Genomic DNA, 19374 nt, shown 5'->3' with positions numbered 1-19374 from the left:
GGTTGGGCAACTAAGATCCTGTAAGCCACATGGCGTAACCACAAAAATAAAAAAAAATAATTACAATCTTTTAAAAGGCAACAACTAGCCACATCCAGTTCAAACACGAAGGCCTTCATGTGTTCACTCATTCATTCACTACTCACCACCTGGCTCGTAGGGTGCAGGGGTGAAGTGTACCTGCTTTGGAACCTTAACGCCTGGGTGAGACCCATGCTGTCTGACCTTTGGAAATTACTTCTCTGTGACTCAGTTTTCTCATCTGGAAAGTGGGGGTATTGGGAGGATTAAATAAGGAAATGTGCAGAGCTAAGAATGGCATCTAGCAGATAATAAAAGCTAAATAAATCTCAGCTTTACGTTCAATACTTGTGTTTGGGTGCCAGGGAGGGATTGGCCCATGGAAGTGAAACTTGCCCACAAGCCCACACTAAATGCAATAACCTGCCAAGACCACAGCTCCATTCAAAGAAATAAGACTTGGGCAAAGAAACTTTCCCAACGTCAGTCAGCCAGCAAGACACTGTTCCCTTCCAGAATGAGAAGACCAGAAACAGATTCATTATCAGGATTGCCCACCTTGAGAATTTTTTTCTTAACGCTCCTACAAGTAAGCAACAATTACCATGAATTACTAGAAAAATACACACCCCTCTGAAGTTAGGAAACTAAAAGTGTGTGAAAGTCACTCAGTCATGTCTGATTCTTTGCAAACCCATGGACTATACAGTTCACGGAATTCTCCAGGCCAGAATATTGAAGTGGGCAAGCCTTTCCCTTCTCTAGGGGATCTTCACAACCCAGGGATTGAACCAGGGTCTCCTGCACTGCAGGCAGATTCTTTACCAACTGAGCTAAAGTAACGTCATTCTGCCCCCAAGCTCAACTATGAGAAGCTAGGTTTTGTTCACGCTAAGATTTGTTGTTGTTCGGTCACTAAGTCATGTTCTGAAACTATGTCTATGCTTATTTGTCACCAAATACTCAGATTTCTGAGATGCGTAGGCTGGTCTGAACTATGTGGAACTCGGAGGCTGATGAAGGGAGGGAGGGAGGCCCAGGACAGGCAGCGGAAACCATGCTTTCACAATCAAGCCTGATGTCCCAGAGGGGCTGGTGGGCAGAGGTCTGCAGGGCAGGCAGCGGCCACCCCCAGGAAGCAGAGCGTGGGAGCCAGGGTCAGGGCTCAACGCCCCATGTAACTTTCACAGTCCCATTAAAGCAGAGTGAGGACGGGAGCAAACAGAGGAGAGGTGCCAGGGACGGACTCAGTGCCAAGTGCAAGTGGAGGCCCTGCAGATCCCTCTGGGGAGGAACTCACTGCACTGGGGAGCATGGCCTGCTTCTCCTTCCAGAAGCAGTTCCCTCTTCCCATCTTGCCCCCTCCCTGCCCTTGGCCTGATGTGGCCCACGAGTGGTTCAGCAGGAGCGGGGAGGCTGGGAGCACAGGCGCCAGGGGGGGCGGTCCCACAGTGGAGCCGAGGGCTCAGTGGCAGCACGTACACGGGCTCCGGCTGAGGACCTCCTGCCAGGACACTGCAGGAACCAGAGAGGGGTCAGGAAGGACCGCACAGGGCAGGGGTTGCGTCCTGCTGGCGCCAACGAATCCCACCTCTGTGGGGATCAGAAAGGGCAAAGCCAGAGTGCCCACCCCCCGCCTCTATCCTCCTAAATTCCCCCAGGAAACCTACTGGGATTCTTGGGAAGGCAGGTGTCCCAGAACCTAACAGGTGTCTGCCCACCCACCAGCCTGCCTGCCTTCTGTCCTTTTGAATTAGCACAAAACCAATAAACAAACACAAAATCAAAGTCAAAGAGCAAGGCAGGACCAGAAAGAAGCAGGCGCCTGATAACCCCATTAGCTCCTGAAATGTCATGTTCCTTGGGTGCCAAGTTTCCAGGAGGCCAAAAGGATAAGGGAGGTAGTGGTTGGACACACGTCAGGCTGTGGGGACACTGCGGCTTTACAGGTGACCCAGCCTGTCTGAGGCTGCATTCAACTCACTCCCTTGACACTCACAAGAGGAAAAGCAAGCAGCACTGAACCACGAGCCGCCCATAACCAGAGCCCCATCCCCTATCCCTCACTGTGAGAACCTCCCCTCCAGCTGTCTACACTAGTGGCTGTCCAGTAGATTTCATTTTATGAAATAGTCTGATACGCCCCTTAAATTAAGAGGAAGATTCACAATGGGCCCACTTTATAATTACATCTAAACAAGCAGTCTTTTTTTTTTAAATCAGTTATTTCATAACAAGAACATTTCACTTCTTCTCACAGAATAACAGAGGGAGGGGTGTGAGTGGCCCTCACAGCCCTGTCCCTGGCAGGAAGGCCTCCAGAGGAAATCACCTGGGGTCTCCTTCCAGTCCAGACACAATGGAGACCCCGAGGTGGCGAGCCAGAGTGTCTGTCTTAGGTCAGCTCAGTCCTCACAGGACAGCAGGGGGTTCCTGAGAGGGACCACAGGGGTGAGGGTAATCGGGCCACTTGTCCCCTTACCTGTCATGTCAGCAGAATTTGGAACTCTTCTAAGCTCCAAAATCACTGCAGATGGTGACTGCAGCCATGAAATTAAAAGACTCTTACTCCTTGGAAGAAAAGCTATGACCAACCTAGACAACATATTAAAAAGCAGAGACATTACTTTGCCAACAAAGGTCTGTCTAGTCAAGGCTATGGTTTTTCCAGTAGTCATGTATGGATGTGAGAGTTGGACTATAAAGAAAGCTAAGCACCAAAGAATTGACGCTTTTGAACTGTGGTGTTGGAGAAGACTCTTGAGAGTCCCTTGGACAGCAAGGAGATCCAACCAGTCCATCCTACAGGAAATCAGCCCTGAATATTCATTGGAAGAACTGATGCTAAAACTGAAACTCTGATACTTTGGTCACCTGATGTGAAGAACTGACTCATTTGAAAAGACCCTGATGCTGGGAAAGATTGAAGGTGGGAGGAGAAGGGGACAACAGAGGATGAGATGGTTGGATGGTATCACCAACTCAATGGACATTTGAGTTTGAGTCAACTCTGGGAGTTGGTGTTGGACAGGGAGGCCTGGTGTGCTGCAGTCCATGGGGTCACAAAGAGTCAGACACGGCTGAGAAACTGAACTGAACTGAAGCACCAGCTCTAACCTCTGTGCAATGGGTCAAGGGTGGGAGCCTCTAGGCTTTCCGAGGATTGGAGAAGTCAAGAGGACCCTGTCCCCATGGCTCCTGGCAGTATCAGCTCAAAGGCAGACCCTTCACCATCTGAGGGCCCTGATGGAGAGAAGGTCCAAGTCCAGCTCCTGTATATCACAAGAGAGGAACACAATGGGGAGGGGCAGTGAGTTCTGGTGGGGTCGTAGACAGGGCCAGGTGTGGTGCCCCAAGGACAAGCTGTTTACTCCTTCCTCCATGGTGATGGAGAACACCCCACGCCTGGGGAATCAGGTCTCAAAGACACCAACAAATTCCCAACGGGAGCATTCTCAGCCCCAGCCAGGGATATGAACAATGCAGGAAGGAGCAGCCCAGGAGTGACTAGCAGCCCAGGAAGAGACTGGATGTGTCTCTAGAAGGTGAGGATCTGTGTTGTTAGACCTGGGGTAGGGTCACTCAGCCTGGGCGGGTGAGAGCTCTCTGCAGAGACAGGGTTTCAGCAGCAGAGATGTGGGTCTACTCTGGGGTGTCCAGCAGGGGCAGTGTCCTGTCCGGCAGGCCCATCCTGCCCCAGTGCCCAGATCACTCAGCCCTCCACCATGGATTTCTTCCAGCTTGGCCCCTCCTCCCGCCCACCTCTCAGGTTTGTACATGAAGTGTTCACCGCAGGTTCAGGGGGAGGCAGTTGCAAGTGAGTCAGGGTCTGTTCTTTCTGATGGGCAAATCAGGGGAAAGGTCTGAGGACCCCTAAATCAATAACTGATCGACTATAGTTCATTCAAGGTTGTCATGTTCTTAAAAAGTCACCATGACACTGGCCAGGCTTCTGGTGCCTCAAAGTACCAGTTAGCACTTCAGGACTATAGCTGGGTGCCATTGTAAACAGAAATCATGAACAAAAAGCAAAAAAAAAAATCCCAAAATGTGGCACTAAATATAAATACACTTTGAGAAGGACCCCTGTTTACTCTTCGTCTGAGGGCTGAAACAAGAGGCGCCTTGTACAACACAGCCGGTGAGTGCCCGCATGCAGCTCAAATTTTCTGCCTTTCTGCACATGTCCCTGGATGGCCACAAAATCACAGTGAGTGTTGATTTGGGGATTACAAATAAGTTTTCATAAATAGGCAAGTTTGCAAATATATGATCCACAAATAATGAGGAGTGACTGTAACTGAACCTGTTATTTGTAGACGATTCAGTCTTTGATTCACCTAAGAAATACCTGGAAAACTTCCCAATTCTAACGTCCCCACATAATAAATTTGTCCCAATAATATCATGAAAAGAATCCTAATCACAGTCTAACCCAGTCACGTTTGTAACTTGACAGGATGTCATTTCTTTATCCCGAGGATGCTTTACGCTCCTTAGGAAGCTAAGCCCCGGAGTTCTCTTGCCTCCTTGGATGGCAGGCTGAGTGGTGAATGCCACCATGCTTCCTTCTAAAGACACATCACTGTCTCTGCCGGAGCTCTGTTCTCACCTGAGGATTTAGGACGCCACACGCTGAGCTGCTTGGAGCATTTTTTAAACAGAGACTCTGACGAAGCTGGCTCTGTGTTCTAGAACACAGACAAAAGGACCACAGTGTTATCTACAAAACATGGGGGAAGAGAAGGGCTTCAGGAGGTGAGAGACTGTTCCCAGGAGGAAGGGATCTCAGTGAGGCAGCCCAGCACCCTCGCCCATCCTGCAGGCTGCAGGGTCCTCAGTCATCCCCACGCTCAGCTCTCACAACCTGCCAGCCTTGCTCAGAGTGGGCCCTCCCCTGGAAAACATCTCCTTCTCTCAGGTGCCCAAATTTCAGCTGGCAGCACAACCACCCAGAGAAGGCTTAGGTAAAGAGATCTGGGGACAAGGGTGGGGTCAGAGAATGTGTGCTTCTAAGTTCCCAGACTTATGCTGCTGCTGCTGCTGCTGCTGCTGGGCTGAGATCACACTTTGAGAACCACTGACTAAACTATCTGTGCATTGCTCGGTTTGTACTAAAACCTCGTTACCACATAGTAAGATGACTTTATTAAAGCGTCCCTCACTGTCACTTTCACTCAATATGAAACCCCAGTCTCCCAATCACATTCGGAATGACCACTGCAGCAATGCTGTCAGCTTTTACTTGAATATTCCCAAGGACAGGGAGCTCATTTCCTCAAGTCCGTTTTAACTCTTCATTTTCCAAAGTCGTTTGTGACATTGAGTTTAACTCATTCAACATCAACCCCTTTGGAAAGGAAGCTGTATAAATTTCTCAAAGAGTAAGAATGCCCTTGGCTAGTTTGACACTCACTTCTATGTAGAATGTTTTTAAAAAGCTTTATGAAGCAAACATTGCCATTTTAGAAAACAATATATCAATCCCCTCTGGGTCCTGTGCTGATGAAAACGGCAGGATTTCAGTGAAGCATTTCCTCAAGCAGACACAGTGTCCTTCCAGAGGCCAGCTGGTCATGAGACCACACTGGCCACTGGTGGGCAAGCCTTGAGCCCTCACATGTGGGAAACGACTGCAGGGTGGGGAGCTGGCAGTGTATCTCAGAACATGGTGGGCGATGCATATGATGAACAGTTCCTGGCCACTGGGCCTCAGTCACCTGCTCACCTTGAGTTCTGTGCCTACACTACCCACATCCTGCATAATAACCCTGGGAGCGGGAGACAAGGGTGCGGAGCTTCAGGTGCCCCAGCTTCCAATACCCCCCAGATAAACTGCATCCACACACTCACCCCCACAGCCCCTCACTGAACCACTGTAAAGCCAACTCCAGACATTATACCACTTCGTCTAGTAAGTGTTTCAGTATCTTTAGAATAGAGAAAAAAAAATACCAGTATCATTAGCAATCGTTCCTTAATATAAACCAAATACATCATCATATTTGTACACAAACATGTAATCAATGTTCCAACGTCCCTGTCTTACAAGTATTGTTTTGGTTTTGTTTTTTCACAGTCTGACACTGTGACTGGATCCACATCAAGTCTCACCATGTTTATTTAACCTGTTTCTTCAGTTCCTTTACAACACAAGTTCCTCCTCCTCCTCTTCCTGCAGCATATTTAAAAACAACCGGGGTTCTCTTTACCCAGTAGAATTTCCCCCTTCTGGATTTTGCTGACCTCTCTGGAATTATTTTTCAGATCGCTCTGGCCCTGTATTTCCGGTAAGTCGTGGGTGGATCTGGCTTAATTTGATTCTGGTTTGATTTCTGGTAGGGGCAAATATGTAATCAATGTTCCAACATCCTTCACATGAGGCCCACATGACCCCACCAGCTTCCCTTTGTGACCAAGCCAGTTACAGAAGGTCACGTCCTAGAGAGAGCTGCTCCGCCCTTATTAGTGGTCTGAAACACGGCTACTCTATCACTTTCTCGACATCTGTCAGCCGGAATTCCTCACCAAATAAGGCTTTCTCCCTTCATCTATATTGAACTCTGAGGTACAGATCAAACATGAAAAGGTTGAATGCTTGATTGCTTTTCTTTACCAAATTTCACAAGTTGGTTCCTTAGCACCCCAGCAAAAGTCTCAAAGTCACAAAGCTGAAAACTGTGACAACACCAATCCAGGCAACACTTAGAGGTCCCAGTCCTGGCCTCCACACCTGCTCTTCAAACCCAGTTCTGGAGACAGGCCCCTGGATCCCCACGCTCCCTGGCTCCCAGGAGAGGGCCAGGTGGAGGGCCCGAGGGCATGTAGAATTTGGGGGAGAATCTGACTCCCCAACCTGGGATCCCCATCTGACAGCCAGAGTCACTCCACCCCTCGTCCACTGCTCCACGGCAGAGACTTCTCTATGGGGGAGTTCGCTGTTATGTTTTTTTAAAGGAATACTCTCCTTACAGGTAAAAATACATGCAGGTAATTCAAGTGCTTTGGTAATATGACGCTTCTCCTCCATCCCAATTCAAGGCATTGAAAAATAAGCAGTTGGTTTTCCCTTTCAGTTGTCACTGCTATTTCCACCACCAATCACACAAAACCACTGTCTTCAGGCGTCCCTCCCACACTTAAAAACCTGTGACTGCAATAGACTCAGGGCCATAAAAGAAAATAAATAACACTCAACCTGAGTTTTCTTATCCACTGCAGACTTCCAGCCTTTGGACCTGGGGACACCCCTGTCATTACTTGGAAACATTTCCAAAGGCCCATCCCTGGGAGAGGAGCTGTCACTCTGGAAGCTATTGGCCCTGGTCACATCAGCCCAGAGCATGGGGCATGGGGACCCAGGATGAGGGTGGACAGGGACACCGAGCTGTGCCATACCTGGGTGGACGTGCAGAGGACACTGACACCTGACAGGCGGACAGGAACAGACACAGAGAAGCAATTGCTGGTGTGACTGCAGGCGGCTGGTGTGGGTTTTAATCATTAGCTGGGCTCCATGCTGCCATGGGTTAATGTGTTTCCTGCAGCCTTCTCCTCACACCCGCAGGCAGGCCTGGCAACAGCAGGGAGCCACCAGCTCTCAAACCCCGGCTCCAAAAGGGGTGGTTTTCCCTTAATTTGTGGAGGGTTGTCCCTCTTTCTCAAAGGTCCCTGAACTGAGACTTGAGGAAAGCCTCCTCGTGGCTGACCCGGAGTCCCCACTAAAGAACTGCAAACACCATCAGGGCCTCTTTTACCAGGTCACTTCCCAGAAATCCTGGCAATTCTACCCCCAAAGGTGAAAAAAAGCCAAAGCCTGGGTGTTATTTCAGGTGTGGAAGGGAATGGTGAAATCAAAGTTAGAGTAGACCGAAGTCTGGCCTGGGGTTAGAAAAGGTTGGAGGCAGGTGCCTCTTCCCTGGAGATCTACGGGAACGCACACCCAGGTGCAGGGATGGCTCAGGGCAGCATTTAGGGGAGGTGCTGAGGGCAGCTGCAGGCAGAGGCTGGGCAAAGGTCAGGGCCCCTTCCGTAACGGGAACTGGCTGGCCCTGACCAGTTTGGCCTGGGTCCTGCTGATTCCCGAAAGGAATGGAAGAGGTCTTCTCATCCCAGTGTGAACTCACACTGACTTCATGCCAGTCCAGCTCCCCAGCCTTCAAAAAGGACTCTGAAGTGAGAAAAAAAATACAACAAACGAGCAACTGAGAAATGAAGTAACAAAGTCATCAACCCAGTCCAGGAGCCTGGCCTGCTCTGAGCTGCCCTGGAGGGGCCAGTGGACATCTGGGTCCCCAGGTCACATGAATCTCAAGAACAGGGAGCTCCCAGACTGCACCTCAACTCCAGCACTTTCTCAATGCTTCCCACTGCTCCCCCACGCTGTAAATCCCCGGGCACTCCTGTCCATCCATACTTCTTGAGAATACGCAGAAGCCGCCAGCATGTACACCCACGGGGATGCAGCAACAATAGGGCCTGGGGCTCCCCAGAGCAAACACAAACCCTCAGCAGCACCGCAGGGCTAGAGCACCCTGCCTTTCCAGTGGAGATACTGCCACAAGCTCTGGCCTCACCCCTGTCCCCGTTTCTAGTTACTTGACCTTGGGCATGTCCCAGCCCCCTGAGTCCAGGTGTATTCCCCAGGCTTCTCTCATCCTAACTGGGCCTTTCAGTCTCCATATACCCCCTCAAGGGTCTTCCACGGGGCTCCTCAGATGACTCATCCCTGTATAGACAGGCTACCTGGTGCAGAGCAATCAGAAGACTTAGTTTCAAGGTTGAACTCTGGGAATACAGCATCATGCATATTTTTATTCGAGTTTCACCTGGCTTTTTACCAAAAACATAGATGTTAAGTTTGGTTCCACTGACCAAGTGGAAGAGTTGGCCTTTGATCTGACATGACTCTTGAGACTTTTCTCTATTTCTAAGATCAGAGGGATTAAAGAACAAGGAAGTTTGCAAGTGTCTTTTGGCCTGAAACAAATTAATCTCATCGTGGTGGTGGTTTAGTTGCTAAGTTGTATGCGACTCTTGCGATTCCATGGACTGCAGCCCACCAGGCTCTTCTGTCCATGGGATTTTCCAAGCAAGAACACTGGAGTGGTTTGCCATTTCCTTCTCCAGGGCATCTTCCCAACCCGGGTCTCCCACACTGCAGGCAGATTCATTACTCCCTGAGCTACCAATTCTGGTCAAATATGTTCTAATGAGACAGACAGCCTCTGAAGGGGCAGCTGTGCATCCCTACATGTGTGTAGGCACACGTGTACACGTGCTTTTGACTTTCAGAAAACAGCATCTATCACTCAGCTAAGACTCTGTTGTGGTATGCAGACCCATGTCTGTGCTTCTGAAGTTCACTACACAAGCAGAAACAATCTATAACCAGGAATAACCAGCATCTAATCAAATACCTGCACTTATAGACGAGGACAAGAAATTCCTACAGAGAGCCTGCTATGGATGGGAGCCAGCAGGAGGGACAAGGTTCCATGAGCTTCAGTAACACTTCTTCACAAATTAGTACCAACAGAAAGCCTGTACTCTGTCGTTGTCACCTAATTTTGCAGTAAAATAAAGGGAATATCATCAGAGTATGTTTTTTTTTCTTGTATCTCAAACTCCTAATTATCCAATTTGGCGGGCATCCTTACTGAAATAATTCAATACTTTTGAGAGAACCTGTCTCAGGTCAATCATGGGAACTGTGACGATGACAGCACATGCTCACGGGCCCGTGTCCTCAACAGTCAAGGAGCTGTCCTGTCAACGTCATTTCATGACCACGTCCTCTGACTTTGTGAGTTTAAGCCAACTTTATTAAACAAGGGGCTCCCTGGTGGCTCAGATGGTAAAGAATCAGCCTGCCAATGCAGGAGATGTGGGAGACACGAGTTCAGTCCCTGGGACAGGAAGATCCCCTGGAGGAGGAAACGGCAACCCACTCCCATATTCTTGCCTGGAGAATCCCACGGACAGAGGATCCTGGCAGGCTACAGTCCAGAGGGTTGCAAAGAGTCGGACACGACTGAGCGACTAAGCATGCGCGCACATACACACAAATACAGAGGTGTAGCTGTCAGAAGGCAGGTTGGAAACTGTAGCCTGAGACAGTGTAATGTGACTCCTAATGTCACCTTTGGCAGAAACTACCCATTGTCTTCACTTAATTAAACAAGGAGAAATAAAGCCGCCCGAGTTCAGTAAACAGCTGGCTCAAATTTCAGAAGCTATTCTTATACAACCTCTCCTCCAGTTGGAGAAACCACAATGGCCGAGCAAAACAATGGGCTGTGTGCGTGCCAGCCGCCAGGTGAAGGCCTGCACCTGCGCCCTCCGCTGGGCCTGACACTGCCGCCCTCCGCCCGCACGTGGCCCGGGGAGGCGGGGGCACGGCCTCTTTCAAGGACGGCAGCTGCTCTGAAGAGAATGCACTCAGACACCAAGCAGAGAGGGGCTTCCGCAGGACTGGCTCCTCCGGGGCCTCTCCAGCCTGGACAGAGGCCCATGTGTGCTTCCCGTGGGTGTGGCTGTGTGGGTGGTTCACACACATGGACTCCCAGGGTCCCCTCGAAAGCTACAGCTGCACCCAGGAATGAGTTTCCGTTGGTGCACTGATATGAATGCACCCCCTTGGGCAGCACTGGAAGGGCAAAGATAACATGGAAAAACAAACACCACTGCCTCGCGCGTCAGTAAAAAGCTGTCAGGCCAAGTTCAGAGCTCCATGAGGCTTGTGTCGTGAAAAGATCCTGTAATCAATCCGCCTGCCACCATCTGGAGGCTCTCACGCCACCTGCATCCTGACCACAGGCTCTTTTCCATGGGCTTCCTGAGTTCCTCTAAGTCTCTAAATGAGAGATGACAAGAATCAAGGTCTCAGAAGAGCCTGTCAAGGTGCCTTCACCTTCCCGCAGCAGAGGGAACACTCGATGAAACTGATCAAACTGGTTCTCCCCGGCAGATGGCAAGAGAACAAGGATCAAAGACAAAACACAAACAGCAAAGGCGGCGGGAACTGAGACCTCTATCGCCCTCCTGACTTCACGGAACAACAAATAAGGATTTCCCCACTCACTGTGTACTCTCCTTATACCAGAGCCGGTGCTAAGAATCTTCATACATTACTTCATCCCATCATCCTTACAATGACCCGCGAGGAAGGTAGTAGCGTCCCCACTTTATGGAAGAGGAAAGCAGATCCCAGAAGTAGGAGGGCTCAGTTCAAGGTCACGCAGCTCTCTATTGTCACAGCCTGGGGGGGACCCTGAGCTGACTCCAGCCCACGCTTGGAATCACTGCTATACTCTGTGCTGGACGTGCCTGTGAACGTGCATGTAGATCTACAGAAACAGCTAGAGCACACAAGTGACTCAGTTTTGAAGAGCCTGGCTACCTCTCCCATCACTAATGATCATGGTCACCTAGAGAAACAGTGACATGTCCACTGCACAACCCAGCAGAACACATGCCACGGAAGTCCACAAGTGTGACCCAAACAGACAGTGAAGTGCCGTTATCCTTTTCTATTCTAAACGCCGTGCCTACCGCCACAGCCACAGAGTGCCTAAGGATTTAGCAAGATGCACTTCAAAGCTCGTATCTGATATTCCTCTAAAACAGTAATTCATCTGGATCTGGGACGAAGGGGGAGCATTTCTGGGCAGCGGGGTTCGGCACCTGTCTCACACACAGTCAACACCCTGAACAATTTTCCACATGGCACTTTCTCCACTGACTTGCCTTTTCCCCTCCTTGCTGATAAGGCACGTGCCGATAACGTGGTTTCCTTTTTACACTGGCTTCCAAGAAACTTGGAGCCTGTCTGCATGGTTTCATCAGCTACGTTAACATTTACAAAAGGAGGTTTGCCTCCCAGATCTTTTTCTCAGCCCCACTGCCTGCCATTTTTAGCCAAACTTCACACCTACCTTTTAAACCATCACAATAAACTGAAGATCTACAACCAGAAAAAAAAAAAAAAAAAACCTAGAAAAATGAGCATCAACGCAAACAGCCAAGGGTTCAGAGTGCGACAAACACATGAAGGATCCCTGAATCCCTGTTCCAAACACCCCAGGCAGTCACAGAGGTGCCTAGTCTGGCAAAGACTCTCACACAGCATAACTTCAAGTGCAGGGCCCCCTGCAGCAGTCATGGGAGGCTGTCACATCCTGCTGGTACAGCCCATCACCGACCTCTCCTCTCTAGTGAGGACAGTGAATTATGCCCAAGTGTGTTCAAGGAAACATGCCCCAGGCTGCTGTGGCCCCAGGAACTCAGGCAGACCTGATGGCTCAGAGTTAAAGAGAGCTGAGATGGAGCTATTCCTCCTCTGCCCAGAAGGACTCCCTGCTCTCAGGTGACATCTGCATAGCAGGTGATTGCCAGGTGAAGGGTCCCAGGCACAAAAGTGGTCAGAGGGCCAGGCACAGATGGGTGGGAAGGGGCATTCACACCCTAGAGCTGACCACCATCACAGCTTCAGGTGAATAAGGACACAGCTCCCTCTCCCAAACCTAAAAGGCCGATGATGAGTCCCCACAACCACTGATAACCCAAGAGGAGGAAGCTGGAAAGATAGGGGGACCCTGCGTAAGTTTAAGCAGCACTGGGATGAGAGGTGGAATGGCCTGGCCACTGGGCACCTGAGATCCACGTTTCTGCTGACCATTTTCCCACAGGTGAGCAATGCCACCTTGGGGAAGGTACTCACCCACAATGTCCATCAGATAGAGATGTTCTGAGAATGAAATACCAAGCTGGGTCTGAACCCCAGTGGCACTAAATTACCACTAATTTCCTCTTGAGCTCCACTGACAGAATATGAGTTTTTCCCTGCACAGTTATCCTTGATTTTAAAATGCAGTATATCCTTGATTTTAAACTCTGTTTATGCCAGTGAACCTGTCTCACCTCTCACTGTCAGGTGCCAGCAAAAGAAGCCAAGGTCAGAGGTGAAGGCCTCTCAATGTCTGTGGCTTTGGAAAGCTATTTAACTTTTCTCAGGTTCTTCATGTCTTAGGTGGGTGAGCCAAGGTGACCTCTGGGCAAACATGTCTAAGACAGAGCAGGTACTCAATCACTATAAGAAAGGGAAAAACAGAACCAGGGTCTCAGTGGCCTGGTGAGGACCCACACAGCCCTCTGGTTCCCAAGGTGACATGGGGACGGTTGCTGTAATCTGGAGGTCCATCCTTACCAATCCAAAATGCCAAGTCATGGTGCTAAAAGGATCTTGACTGATGCAGGGCCAGGAGAGAAAAAGTTGCTTTTGTGCTTTCTGCCCTGAGAAGCGACACCGTGTACTTGAAAGCCCTTCACTAAATCTCCACCAGACAAAGCTGGTGCATTTACACCACCCTGCCCATGGAAAATCCCATGGACGGAGGAGCCTGGAAGGCTGCAGTCCATGGGGTTGCTGAGGGTCGGACACGACTGAGCAACTTCATTTTCACTTTTCACTTTCATGCACTGGAGAAGGAAATGGCAACCCACTCCAGTGTTCTTGCCTGGAGAATCCCAGGGACGGCGGAGCCTGGTGGGCTGCTGTCTATGGGGTCGCACAGAGTCGGACACGACTGAAGCGACTTAGCAGCAGCAGCAGCAGCAGCCCAGTACGGGCAGATGGAGCGCACAGGCCAGGCTGGCCTGCCTACCTCTTTCCTACCATTTATTTATTTCTCCAGCAGCCTGGAGGGACACAGCACTTCCTGAGTTTTAGGAGAGAAAGACACATGCAGAACACAGGGCTGAGCCCTTTGGAGGGTGTCTACTGCTGCTCTAGGGAAAAACCAGCTCTGGCTCTAGAAGCCACTGGGCTCTCAGCCAACAGAGGCCCCGGAAGCAGGAAGGTGGGCAAAACCCACAGCAGGACTTTGGAATCTGTATATGGCAAAACTGGGATTGAGGGCATGGTGCCACGTCCAGACTCCATGGTGCCCTGGAGGAGGCACCAGGGAACACCCATTTCCCCTCCTCACAGGTGAGGCTGGGAAAGGCGCACACTCACAATCTGCAGTAAGAGAAGAGGGTTGTCCTGGAAGTGCACTGAGCCAGGAGTCCTACAAGCCGCTACTAAGTTATTAACAAAAGGCTGACCTCCCCCGCCCCCACCCCCCACCCCTGCCTCACAAGGAGGGGCGTGGGGGGAGGGGGCAGTAAGGAGGTGGGAGGCGGCAAAAGAAAACACCCAGAGGCACAGTGACATTCAAGAACATTTCCATTTAGAAAGCAGACAAGGATAAAGATTTGCCAAAGTGAAAGTGTTATCACTGTTTACCTCCAATCTGATAGAAAGATGGTCAGAGCTTCCTGTTCTAAAGCCAACACATTGTGCTCTCTGCGCAGACACCCGAGACACAAGTGCTCTGCCCACAACCTTATCACTAAGAAAATGCACAAGCAGCATCTCTGTGTTACAGCAGGGGAAACTTGGGCTCAGGAAAATGAGTTCCTGAAGTAACTAACTGATCAGAAAGGTAGTTCTTACAAAGGAGTGCATGCTTCACCCATCTTTAGGCAAGTATGCAAACAGCTAGTGCAAGGTGGTCCAGGGTCCACAGAGAGCTCTGTGAACAAAAGCCACAGCTCAGAGGGACAGGATCCTGGCAGAAGACTCCACAAAGACGGCGCGGCAGGAAGAGTCTCAAGGAAATGCCAATGACTTACCTGTTCCAGGTGGACCTGCACACAGTGGGGACTCACCACCTAAAGGGAGAAGAAACATGATAAACGGTGGGTGCTCTCAAGAAGAAACTCGGCATCACAATCAGGTGAGGCTCCCAAGCCTGAAAGCACCTCTGACCATATTCACGGTCACAGCTTCAGGATCTCAAGACAAGAAAAACTTAGAGTTTACAGAGTCCAGATTTTTGTTCACTTTCATAAAGTCCTTATCCTTTTCAGAGAATGTCATTAAAACCATGGACCTCTCTCCTCAAGAGAAATGCCCACTGCTTATAAATACAGGACCTTCATGTTTAATTTGGAAGGCCTAAATGGCAACCCACTCCAGTATTCCTGCCTGGAGATCCCAAGGACAGGGAAGCCTGGTGGGCTGCCGTCTATGGGGTTGCACAGAGTCGGACACGACTGAAGCGACTTAGCAGCAGCAGCAGGGGACTCCAATGGAGAAGGCAATGGCACCCCACTCCAGTGTTCTTGCCTGGAGAATCCCAGGGACCGTGGAGCCTGGTGGGCTGCTGTCTCTGGGGTCGCACAGAGTCAGACACGACTAAAGCGACTTAGCAGCAGCAACAGGGGACTCCCAGGCCAGGAACTTCTGAGCTAGTGCAAAGCATTTCTCACCTGGGAGCACAGGGAGCAGGGCCAGCAGAGGGAGGGGAGGGAGGTCTGCCTGGGGGTCTTCCAGCTGCCCCAGCATCTCACAAACACACTCAGAGCCTGCATACTCTATAAAACAGAATGCCTTTTCTAGAACGATTTCCATAGGTGGAACTAAAATCAGAGTCTAAATGTGGACATTTCACTCTAGGCTGGAGTTTACTACATGAGACAGTGGGAAAGGAGTCCCTCTGACTCCACCCAGGCCCCCGCAGATGTGAGCACGTTAAGACACACAGACCAATGTGATGAGGCCACAGTTGCAAAGAGGTCAGAAGAAACACAGCTACAGGCGCCCATGACGACAGACCCAGTGGGATAAATACCCCAGCTCTCAAGTCTGTCTGTGGGGGGTGGGGTCTTCTGCTCCACCGCTTCCTGGCCATGGGACCTTGGGCTCCAACCACTCTGGGCTTTGGTTTCCTCCTCAGAGAACTGGAGGCAGTAAGAGCTTGTGGTGCTCAGAACAGGGGCTGACACAGGGCAGCTTCTCCTCTCAGGAACACGGAGCCTTCCCTGAGCAGAAAGGGCTGTCAGCAAGTGAGAAATCAGACTTGCTTCCTGCAGTTCTGAACGGCCAGGATTCTAGCACCTGCAAGCCGGACTCAGCTCCTCCCGACTTTCTTCCCCCCAGACCCCTCGTGGCTCAATCCTCAAAGAGTTTTCTAAAAATGTGTAATGGCAGCAGAAATTCCAGGGATCTGACTAATTGTCCTTGTGGGCTGGAGTGGGCAGCAGCGCACCCTTGGTTCTTGCCATGGCAACTATTTATAGTTCTCTTGCTTATCTTACAAAGTTCCTCAAGGAACATGATACACAGTCATTCACTTGTCTGGGACACATCATTACTCCACCAGGGTTCTGACTCATGCTCTCGTCTGGGACAGGGGTCCTCTCTCCTGGCACCCCCTCTTCTTCCTCTCTACCTGGCAGCCCCTCTCCCCATACACTTAGCAGCCCCCCTCCCAGTACAGAATCACTGAGCTGAGGGTTGCTTCACTCCACACTGAGAATCCCAGGGAAGCCCGAACAATGTTTGGGAACACACGCACAGATGCTTATAGGATAGATGTGCTGGCGGTCAAACAAGGAGCCGCGTGGTCATGGAACACGGTGATTCATTTTATCCTGTGTACAGATCTCACTTGGTGCAGGCTCATGCCCTGGTCCTTCACTAAATGCTTAGCACACTGGTGAGAAATGTGCAAGCAATCAGAGCTCCTGCCTTTGACAAAGCACTACCCATATTTCATGCAGTGGAATACCAATTCAGCTGATGAAATGAGCTGTCAAGCCATGAAAAGATATGCAAGAACCTTAAATACTTATTTACTAAATGAAAGAAGCCAATCTGAAAGGCTGCATACCATATGATTCCAACTTTGTGACATTCTGGCAAAAGCAAACTATGGGGACAGTAAAAAGATCAGTGGATGCCAGGGACTAGGGGACAGATGCGAAGGTGGAGCTTTAGGGCAGGAAAACTGTTCTTTGTGCTACTGTAGTGGTGAATAAATATCATTATGTGGCATGCGCGCTACATTGCTTCAGTCATGTCTGACTCTTTGCAACCCCATGGACTGTAGCCTGCCAGGATCCTCTGTCCATGGGATTCTCTAGGCAGGCATACTGAAGTGGGTTGCCATGCCCTCCTCCAGGGGATCTTCCAAACCCAGGGATCAAACCCACATCTATCTCCTGCACTGGCAGGCAGGTTTTTCATCACCACCTGGGAAGCCGCACATACATGTCATTATACATTTGTTCAAATCCTAGAATGTATATAACACCATGTAAATTATAAACTATGGGTAAGAGTGTTAGTTGCTCAGTCGTGTCTGACTCTTGTGACCCCATGAACTGTAGCCTGCCAGATTCCTCTGTCCATAGAATTATCAAAGCAAAAATACTGGAGTGGGTTGCCATTCCCTTCTCCAAGGAATCTTTCTGACACAGGGATCAAATCCAGGTCTCCCACATTGCAGGCAGAGTTGTTACCATCTGAGCCACCAGGGAAGCCACTAGAGTTAATAATGTATCAGTACTGTCTCATCAAATATAACAAGTGTACCACACTAATGCAAGGTATTAATCATAGGGGAAATTAGGGAGAGAAGTGGGCACAGGTTAACTCTCTATACTACTTGTCTAATTTTTCTTTAAGTCTAATACTGGCCTGAAAAATAAAGTCCAGTAATTATCTAGAAGATGTGTTTGTTAAGAGAACAAAAGCAAAAGCCCTGTGTAATATTAGAAGTTCGAGTTTTAAAAACAGCAATCACTAGGAGGACTATCCAGAAGTCAAGCATGTCCTGCATCTCCCACATCCCCTACAGCCACGTGAAATGCAATGACACCCACCACCTGGCCTGGACCCAGGGTGTCTTCCAGAAAACGAAAGAGGGCTCCGTGCAGAGGGGCTCCCCAAATCCCACTTCCCGGGGCCATCACAATAAGCCCCATTGAAGGCTGACATCACTTAGGAGCTATGCAATCAACACCCCCATCTTATTTATACTAAGTACCTTCTCTTGTCAAGCACTCACTGTCCTTCACAGAAAACAACAGTTTAAAAAGACAAGTCCTCAGGGAGGAGACACCAACTAACACAAACTGCATAAACTCTATTCTTCATTAGAAAGTGAGCATGGGGATCCCCACTTCAGGGGAGCAAGCCCCTCAGTTTAGGGGAGCAAATGTCAAGCAACAGCTCTGTATTCCCGCCAGAAAAGAGCCTCTGGTCCAGGGAATCGATTACCAGCTCTACTGTCTGTTTTAACACACACTGCTGTGAAATGCAGACCGCACATGTCTGCAGAAGGACCTGGAGTCAGAATGAACTTGCAAACAAAAATGCACAAGAAGTACCAACTGAGAGAAAAGAGGATGGTCTGGGAGGAAGGCAACCTTTACATACAGAGAAAACTAATGTTTACATCAAGAACTACAAACACCTACTGTAGTAAAGACCTTCATCAAGTGGACACACTGACACATGTCCCTTCAGCGTGGCTCAAACCAAATCCCAGGATGCGAACCACATGGAAATCTCATACATTTCCTTAGAATAAGAAAGAGGGACGCAGCTGACCACAGTCTGGCAGAACCATGAAGCAATCAACGGTGAGGACACAGCATCTTCTCACATGGACCGCCCTGCTCCGCCTCAGGGACACGAGCAGCCTACAGGCTGACCAGAGACAGAAACCAGGGCTTCTCTGAGGGGCCACATCCAGCACTGGAGCCCCCCTGGCTGCAGGCTCTGCCTGCCTCCCCCTTCAAGATGAAGACACCAGGGAACCGTGCCGAGGGCAGCCGTCCTGGGTTCAGGTCGGGTCGGTGATGGTGGGACAGGCTTACCTGCTTTCTCTCTCCATCTCCTCTAACCACAGGCCTCACCATGCCGTTGGGGTCTTCTGCTATTTTCATTTGACAACAGGAAATGCCAAGGTGCTCGGTCATTTGCAGGTGGCCTTGGCCATCCTCAGCAGGAAGGAGCCAGTGCTGCCTTAGCGTTTGGCCTCTGCAGGGCCAGTTCCAGCTCACAGAAGGAGCTGAAAACTGAGCAGGCCCACAGCTCCCGGAGTGCATGGCCCCCACGTTCAGAGGGACTGGGCAGCGCCCCCCTCACTGAGCCCCTCGCCTGCTGTGTGAAGTGGTCTGAACCAGTGGCAGCAGATGAAAACAGGGTTGCGTCACCTCCAGCAGGGCAACCTCACGGGGGTGCCGGTGGCTCAATCACAGCAGGGCCGGGGCACCTGCAGGTCCTCCACAGCCCTCACCAGCCCGCACAACCCCGGCAGCTGGTGAGCGTCCTGTCGGTACCCGGAGCACTGAGTCCCAAGGAGGCCGGGCCACACAGGCACAATCTTCTAGTTTGGTGGCCACGGGGGCCAAACTCCACATTCCTCTCCTAATAGAAACAGCTCCCCTTTCTCACTAGGAGGAGCCTGGGAGTGCAGGTGACACATGATGTGGGAGGGACAGGCTGAGCCAGCGCCC

General features: G+C 50.3%; 1 protein-coding gene across 9 annotated transcripts in view; it reads right to left on the bottom strand.

Moving 5' to 3' along the window:
• Nucleotides 1-19374, bottom strand: part of TNS3 (tensin 3) — a 223522-nt gene that overhangs the window by 131996 nt on the left and 72152 nt on the right. For 6 of the 9 annotated variants that reach the window (XM_010829019.1, XM_010829021.1, XM_010829014.1 and 3 more), the window contains one exon: nt 14698-14736. The exons of 2 other annotated variants lie outside the window; for them this stretch is intronic. Coding sequence is in view for 2 of the 7 variants with exons in the window: in XM_010829014.1 (XP_010827316.1) it covers nt 14698-14736 (39 nt within the window). In the remaining 5 variants the exon portion in view is untranslated. Of the gene's footprint in view, nt 1-7419; nt 8118-14697; nt 14737-19374 lie in introns of those variants that run through there. One more of the 9 variants, XM_010829016.1, reaches the window with a different exon arrangement.

This window comes from Bison bison, unplaced genomic scaffold, assembly GCF_000754665.1.
Source record: "Bison bison bison isolate TAMUID 2011002044 unplaced genomic scaffold, Bison_UMD1.0 scf7180017864499, whole genome shotgun sequence".
In the NCBI taxonomy this organism is placed as follows: Eukaryota; Metazoa; Chordata; class Mammalia; order Artiodactyla; family Bovidae; genus Bison; species Bison bison.
Note: the sequence above shows the minus strand (reverse complement) of the source record. Positions and strands in the feature narration are given on the sequence as shown.